This window comes from Saccostrea cucullata, unplaced genomic scaffold, assembly GCF_032062105.1.
Source record: "Saccostrea cucullata isolate Sc308-1 unplaced genomic scaffold, CSIRO_AGI_Scuc_v1 ctg10745, whole genome shotgun sequence".
Classification (NCBI taxonomy): Eukaryota; Metazoa; Mollusca; class Bivalvia; order Ostreida; family Ostreidae; genus Saccostrea; species Saccostrea cuccullata.
The window spans coordinates 1,818-10,716 of NW_026923977.1; the positions used below are offsets into that span (position 1 = coordinate 1,818).

Genomic DNA, 8,899 nt, shown 5'->3' on the forward strand with positions numbered 1-8,899 from the left:
GTATAAGTAGTATTATTCTATAAATAACTTTTATGGTTGCCATGGTAACACAGTGTAACCATGCAAAACCAATAACTAAGATTGGGTAAGTGGTATTGTCTTGAGGAAAAACATGAAAATTCAAGACTGGCAAATATGCATCCTTAGGACCTTGCAACACAAAAACCATAAGAAAAATTGAATCAATATAATTGCTACCTTGCAGTGTTACCACGGAAACAAAGTACCAGTGCTTAAAAGTGAATTATTTTTCGCTGCATTAAGAATTAAATTGCCATTTAATCAAGAAACAAATTAAAGGACTCAGCTTGAATAGTACTTAACTGTTAGAACTGAAGTTGAATATCCTATATTGATAAAGTTTGATGAATAAAACAACACTGTTGCTATGATAACCAAGAAGGGAAAATGTTCGATTTTGTGAACTTTATATCAATATTAAACCCTGTGTGCCAACTTCTTGCATCCACTTACAGATTGGATGATAGTCAAAATGAAAAGTCAAGTTAGCTGTTAATAAATATCAATCATAAAAGTTTTGGGAATCTACATTTATTCGTACGTATCCGAGAAAAGAAAATATTTCTCAGGTTTTTAAGCATATATTTTCTGCTTATTTCCATAGCAACGCTCTATTTAAAGAATCTAATCTGAATTTTTCACATGGGAAAAACACACCAATATCTTATAAAATTGATCATTAGTTATGAGGAAATGTGCTTTTTTTTAAAAGATAGGATCAGATTTAAACACACAGAGTGTAACTTTGAAGGCTCTCTGTGGTATAAAAACCTTGGCAACCATTGCCAACCAAAATGAAATATAATATTTTGTTCTTGGTATATGTTTCAAGGCTCTTTTTTCTATTATTTGGTCACATTTCCTCCTATCATTGCTTTTTATTTTTATGTGTATGACTTTATAAAATTCAATGAATATTTTTTTTTTACTTTTGAATACTTTGTTACCATAGTAACGTATGGAATAGTTGATTTACAAAACATGTTTATCATGCATTTGAGACATCTGACCTTCAACTTTTGGAAATAGTCATTGCCAATTGTTTGCTTTGCCGCAAATGTTAACTATGGCGCTCTAAACATGTTTAAAAACGCCATTTTTCGAACTTTAAGACATGTTGCTATGGTAACAATAAAACATAGCAACCAATATTTGCCTGATTTCAGTTTAGGGTATCAATGACTTTTATCATAGAGAGTTTGGAGATATTCTGATACTATGCGTGCCACAGCTCCTATATAAAATTTGAAATCATTACAAAGAATGGTTCTTAATGCTTACCGTCACTTGTGTCTAATTCAGAGCAGTCTTCCCCCTTCAAACCGGACGGACATTTACATCTGCACTGGCCGTTTTCTTTTGTGAGCACGCCTCCATTTTCACATTGATTGAAACAATCAGCTTTGCAGATGAATGAACACATGTATACAAGTTAAGCCAATTTTCTATGATTTTTTAAAATTTATTTTTAGTTTTACAATGCATGTAAAACGTATTAAATTTGAATAATCAGATTTACTGGAAACTTAAGTTAGCAAATGAATATTTAACTAGATGCTGTCATGAGACAGTAATACCCGCACTAAGGTGTTTGCCTCTAAATACACGCTCCTACATATTGGGCGGCTTTCCAAAGAAATAGTCAAAATAATTCTATAATTTACATGTATTCATCAAATTGAGTATCAAATTCTCAGACCCTGTGACCTATAACTCAGAACCTCTTATATTTATTTTATACATGTTTAATTCATTATATACCAGTCTGAATTTTATTAATGATGTAAATTCATGCACGGATCTGTCTTGGGGAGGGGGGTCAGGACCCCCCCCCCCCCCCCCTGGAATTTACAAGGTTAAAAACTGTATATACTAAAACAAGGAAAAAGTTACAATGGACCCCCCTTGGAAAATGCAGATCCCCCCCCTGGTAAACACGAATATGTGTAAAATAAGTATGAAAAGTTAAACATTTGCGGCAATAGGAGTCACCACTACTCCCACCCAACCCCCACGATATAGGTTTTTGACGTTTGGGTGAGATTTACTTTAGGTTTTTTTTTTTTTGATTGTCAATTTCTGGGATAGGATTTTTTTTACTGAGGTGGACCCCCCCCCCCCGGAAAAAAATTTCTGGATCCGCGTCTGAAATTAGATTTTGATATATGTTTTGCTCATAATAGGACCTTTTTAAATTTACTAACCCCCCCCCCCTCGACACCACAATCACACAGCACATACTTTTTGGAATAGGCTAGATGGAAAAGGTTTGTTAAAATTCAATATCGTTTGTTATGAATTAATTTAAAATTTGTTCTTGTACTATATATGTGAACATGTAAATTTCTACATCACATCACGTTGCGTCACCCATTATCATATTTATAGATTAAACACCATTTGGCACACCTCGGCCGATTCCCACTTCATCTGATAAGGTTCGCCAAAATGGCACATGGCTGCAGTCTGGTGTGCATTGGATTAATTCATTTTGAGTTATAATTGGATTTATATTTCATGAAGTTGAGACACAGGGAGTCGGTAAGTAGAAGTTTTAGTATAGTGGGGGGGTAAAATACACCCAAACTATTAGGTCAAAGTTTAAAAAGGGTGAAAGATCATCGCATGCCACACTAGACGAATTTCATATTGTGAAGTTATCTCCCGTTGTCGATGTGACATTCAGTTACTGCCAATACTGGTGCGGATCCAGAATTTTTTTCGGGAGTAGGGAGGGGGGTTCACATCTCAGTCAAAAAATTCCAGCCCAAAATTTCGTGACAAGCAGGAGAAAAAAAATGAAAACAAATAAACAAATAAAAAAACAATGATAGTGAGGTCAATGTTTTCTAAGTTTATAGGGAGAGGATGTCAAGAGTCATTTTTTACTTCCTACAGTATATAGTCTTGTTTAAATAACAAAGCAAATGCCAGATGGGGGGGATGGGGGGGATTCCAATCTTCCTACCCACTTCCTGTCCCTGAAATAACAATGTATTTTGTTATTCTAGTTAAATAGTATATTTTTTTCCATTTGAATAATTATTATACATATTTTATTTCTTGAGTTTATAGTATGTCTGTCTATAAGTCTGCAGAAATTAAATCCTAGCTAGGTTGCCCATAAGTTTTAAGTGGGATGGGCTATACAAATAGCTTCCACATTTTATAGGTTTATTTCTTGTGACAATTTAATAAGACCTTTTATTTGGGTACCATTAATTTTTACCTCTGATCGCTTGACATGGGATACACATTTTTACAAGAAAAATACCAAACTTTAAACTCTGCCTAAATTTTGATCAGTAGGTGCTAGGGCTTTCATACTTATCATGACATATTGTATTCATTGTGAACTGTCAACAGGTATAAATATGTTTGACCTTGACCCTAGAGTTTGAACCACTTAAACAAAAAAATTAACCTTGGCAATTAACTTTTGAACAGGAATTACTAGGGATTTCTTTATTTCACATGTGCATTCCTTGTGACAAGACTTTCTTCTGATACTAACAATTTGAACCCTTTGACCTTGACCTTTGATTTTGACATATATTTGAGAAACTTCAACCTTCGCCATAGGCTTCCATACTGGGACATCAGTGTTTCACAAACACATCTTATCTTCATTATTATTTGGTGGTGTCTCCATATGAGGGAAGATGTATTCACAACAAACAAACAAATCACTAAAGAAAATATAAAACATGAATATGTTGGTCATGCATATCTCTGCAGGAAAAAAAACAGCTTTTCAAATACTCCAACCATATTGTAACCCTTTCAAAACACTCATTTGAGCTTTTTTGGTTTCCTTAGCATATAATGTCTGTCGTGACGTGTTGTCCATCTGTTTGTCTGAAAACTTTTTAACTTCTCTAGAACCACTGGGCCAATTTTACCCAATTCATATAGAAATATGTACATTTGTATTTCAGACTCAGTCCATCTGTCTCAATAAATTTAACCTTGGTTATCACGGTCATATCTACTGAATGAGAAGAGACATTCATATTAAACTTATGTATTAGTATATTTACCTGTGAGAATGGCATGGTTTTTTTTTTACATGTGACCTAGAAGTTTGACCAACTTGCAAAAAAATTAAATTGTTATAAATTCATCATTTTGAAAGAGAAAAGTTAGGGCATTCATATCATAATGCATGTATATTATTACCTGTGATAAGACCTTTCCAAATAAATCATGACTTTTACACTGTGACCTTGACCTTGAAGCGATCAAGCCTAACCTACTTTTCAAAAATGTTGCATTTGCTTATAACTTTTGATTGAGATGAGATATGACTCTCACATTTGACATATGTACATAAATTACTCATAAGAATTCAAGGTGTTTCCCAGCATGCGATGTTTTTTATGCGCCCGAATTTTTTAGGGGTGCATATTGTTTTTGTCCTGTCTGTTTGTCTGTTTATCTGTTTGTCTGTTTGTCTGTTGTCAACTTTAACCTTGGCCAAAACTTTTGAACCGTAAGAGATAGAGACTTCATATTTGGTATGCATACTCCTCTAATAAAGTTCTTTCAAATGACATCAAGGTCAATGACCTTGTGACGTTGACTGTGACCTATGTGCTAAAAATAGGTTTTTCAACTGTTTGTCATAACTTTTGAGCCATAAGAAATAGAGAATTCATAATTAGTATGCATACATCTCTAATAAAGTTCTTTCAAATGACATCAGGGTCAATGACCTTGTGACCTTGACTGTGACCTATATGCTAAAAATAGGTTTTTCAACTGTTTGTTATAACTTTTGAACCATAGGAGATAGGGACTTCATATTTGGTATGCTTACTCCACTAAAAAGGTTCTTTCAAACAACACCAAGGTCAATGACCATGTGACCTTGACTGTGACCTTTATACTTAAAAAAGCTTTTTCCACTTTTTGCCATAACCTTTGAACCATAGAAGATAGGGACTTCATATTTGCTATGCATACTGCACTAATTAAGTTCCTTCAAATGACATCAAGGTCAATGACCTTGTGACCTTGACTGTGACCTATATGCTAAAAATAGCTTTTTCCACTTTTTGCCATAACTTTTGAACCATAAGAGATAAGGACTTCATATTTAGTATGCATACTCCACTAATAAAGTTCTTTCAAACAACACCAAGGTCAATGACCATGTGAAGTTAACTGTGACCTTTATACTAAAAATAGGTTTTTCAACTGTTTGTTATAACTTTTGAACCATAGGAGATAGGGACTTCATATTTAGTATGCATACCCCACTAATTAAGCTCTTACAAATAATACCAAGGTCAATGACCTTGTGACCTTGACTGTGAACTATATGCTAAAAATAGCTTTTTCGATTTTTGTTGACGCCGGGCGCATAGTGTTTCACAAACACATCTTGTTACCCCTTGATGTTGATGTTTTACATAATTTTCAAAATATTTATCTCTCCTAAAAGATGATTAGGCTTCTGAGTAACATTAAGGAAGACTTCAAGGAAGACAGGGCTTTTTGCACAAAAAACGTCATTTTTCAACCCACATTTGACCCCCCGGGGCAAAATCTAAATTCCGAAACCTTACTGCACATCTACATGACCCCAACAACCATCTCCCAAAAGATGATTAGGCTGCTGAGTAAAATGTAAGAGGAGTTCATGGAAAACAGGGCTCTTTGTATGAAAAACGTTATTTTTCGACCCCCATTTGATCCCCTGGGGCAAAATCTTAATTCGGAAACCTTACTGCACATGTACATGACACCACCAACCATCTCCCAAAAGGTGATTAAGCTGCTGAGTAAAATGTAGAAGGAGTTCAGGGAAGACGGGACTTTTTGCACAAAAAACGTCATTTTTCGACCCCCATTTGACCCCCCGAGGCAAAATCTAAATTCCAAAACCTTACTGCACATCTACATGTCACCACTAATCATCCCACAAAAGATGATTAGGCTGCTAAGTAAAATGTAAGAGGAGTTCAGGGTTAATGGGGCTTTTTACATAAAAAACGTCATTTTTCAACCCCCATTTGACCCCCCGGGGCAAAATTAAAATTCCGAAACCTTACTGCACATCTACATGACACCACCAACCATCCCCCAAAAGGTGATTTGGCTGCTGAGTAAAATATAGAAGGAGTTCAGGGAAGACGGGACTTTTTGCACAAAAAACGTCATTTTTCGACCCCCATTTGACCCCCCGGGGCAAAATCAAAATTCTGAAACCTTACTGCACATCTACATGATACCACTAATCATCCAACAAAAGATGATTAGGCTGCTAAGTAAAATGTAAGAGGAGTTCAGGGTAGATGGGGCTTTTTACATAAAAAACGTCATTTTTCGACCCCCATTTGACCCCCCGGGGCAAAATTAAAATTCCGAAACCTTACTGCACATCTACATGACACCACCAACCATCCCCCAAAAGGTGATTTGGCTGCTGAGTAAAATGTAGAAGGAGTTCAGGGAAGACGGGACTTTTTGCACAAAAAACGTCATTTTTCGACCCCCATTTGACCCCCCGGGGCAAAATCAAAATTCTGAAACCTTACTGCACATCTACATGACACCACTAATCATCCAACAAAAGATGATTAGGCTGCTAAGTAAAATGTAAGAGAAGTTCAGGGAAGATGGGGCTTTTTGCATAAAAAACGTCATTTTTCGACCCCCATTTGATCCCCCGGGGCAAAATCAAAATTCCGAAACCTTACTGCACATCTACATGACACCACCAACCATTTGCCAAAAGGTGATTTAGCTGCTGAGTTAAATGTAGAAGGAGTTCAGGGAAGACGGGACTTTTTGCACAAAAAACGTCATTTTCGACCCCCATTTGACCCCCCGGGGCAAAATCAAAATTCCGAAACCTTACTGCACATCTACATGACACCACCAACCATCTCTTAAAGGATGATTAAGCTACTGTGTAAAATGTAGGAGGAGTTCAGGGAAGAAAAGTGTGACAGACGGACGGACGGACGGACGGACGGACATGAGTAACAACAATATACCCGAACTTTCTTTAGAAAGTGCGGGTATAACAAAACTAGAACTGTCCAAATGGGACAAAATACCCCCCACTGGGTTTTTCAGAAGTAAGTTTTTCCTTAATAAAGATATGTATCAAACATGAATTATGAAATTTTTTTCTTCCAGTGACCTTGAAGTTCCCCAAATGACCTTGGGTCAAAATCATGACACACCCTTAGGTCATGGGCAATCTTTGTGTGAAATGAGAACCTACCAAGTTTATCCATAAGAAAGGTATCGACCAGACACGAATTATGAAATTTTTCTTCCAGTGACTTTGAACTTCTCCAAATGACCTTCGGTCAGGGTCACGACACACCTTTATGTCATGGGCAATCTTTGTGTGAAATGAGAACCTACCAGGTTTATCCATAAGAAAGATATGGACCGGACACAAATTATGAATTTTTCTTCCTTTGACCTTGAACTTCCCCAAATGACCTTGGGTCAAGCTCACAAGGTCAAGGTCATGACACAACCTTAGGACATGGGCAATATTTGTGTGAAATGAGAACATATCAGGTTATCCATAAGAAAGATATGGGCCAAACACAAATTATGAAACTTTTCTTCCATTGACCTTGAAATTCCCCAAATGACCTTGAGTCTAGATCAGGACACAACCTTAAGTCATGGACAATCTTTGTGTGAAATGAGAACCTACCAAGTTTACACATAAGAAAGATATGGACCGGACACGAATTATGAAATTTTTATTCCAGTAACCTTGAACTTCCCCAAATGACCTTGGGTCAAGGTCATGACATACCCCTGGGTCATGGGCAACTTTTGTGTGAAATGAGAACCTACCAAGTTTATCGTTAAGAAAGATATGGACCAGACACGAATTATAAAATTTTTTCTTTCAGTGACCTTGAAGTTTCCCAAATAACCTTGGGTCAAGGTCAGGACACACCCTTAGGTCATGGGCAATCTTTGTGTAGAGTAGCAGATCATAATGTCCCTCCGTTAAAAATATATGGACCGGACACGTTTGCACAGACAGCTAGACAGACAGACAGACGAACAAGGTGATTCCTATATAACCCCCCAAACTTCGTTTGCGGAGGGTATAATTATATTTTAAACTAACAATTAGATGTACTTGGAATATAATTTGCTTCTAGTCTTTTTTTTTTTTTTGGGGGGGGGGGGGGTAGGGGGGGGAAGGGAGTGATCTAGTTATATTGAATGAGATCACTCACCAGTACATCTATAGGCGCTGTTGATTTCGCCTTTGTCGATCTAGCTCTATTGAATGACGTCACTTACCAGTACATTTATAGGCGCTGTTAATTTCACCTATGTCGTAAAGGCTGAGATGGTCTTTCTTATTTGTAATCAGGTATTCAAAACTCATATCCGGGATAGACATGGAATTTTCTCTATTTTTACCAAATGACTTCAAAGTAAACAAATCATTGTTTTATTGCAACTCTCAATCTCTATGCATTGTAATTTTATAAATGCTCATGATTTATAATAATGAATGTACGAGCTAAAAATCCATAAATTATCTGTAAACGTCCATATTAAATCATTTTTAAATAATACCTTAAGAGCTTTTATCGACAGTACTCGAAACTTTAAAGCCACAACTAATAATATGTCTAATCAACCTTAAGGAATTATTTTTTTTTACAAATTATTTAAACAGTTGATACTTACATCAAGTTCGTACTGCATCAGCGATTTATAATCGTAAGGAAGTGCGTTTTTGGTGTTTTCCATTACAAAATTGTACATATTTTTAGAATCAATCTTATTCCAGATCATTGACGTCATGCTAGCTCTGTCACTACGGGACTGTTCGTGACTACCCCCCATTGCATGCAAGAATTCATGCAAGACCGTG

The 8,899-nt window shown here is 36.2% G+C and overlaps 1 protein-coding gene across 1 annotated transcript; it reads right to left on the minus strand.

Annotated features, from left to right (window-relative positions):
- Nucleotides 1-1,302: 1,302 nt before the first annotated feature.
- LOC134265370 (zinc metalloproteinase nas-25-like) lies at nucleotides 1,303-8,899 on the minus strand (the record flags this gene model as incomplete). Its single annotated transcript, XM_062747587.1, has 4 exons — nucleotides 8,713-8,899; nucleotides 8,347-8,446; nucleotides 8,250-8,279; nucleotides 1,303-1,422 (listed from the first exon to the last, which is right to left on the minus strand). Coding segments are annotated over exons 1-4 (409 nt in total), but the record flags the coding sequence as incomplete, so codon positions are not given.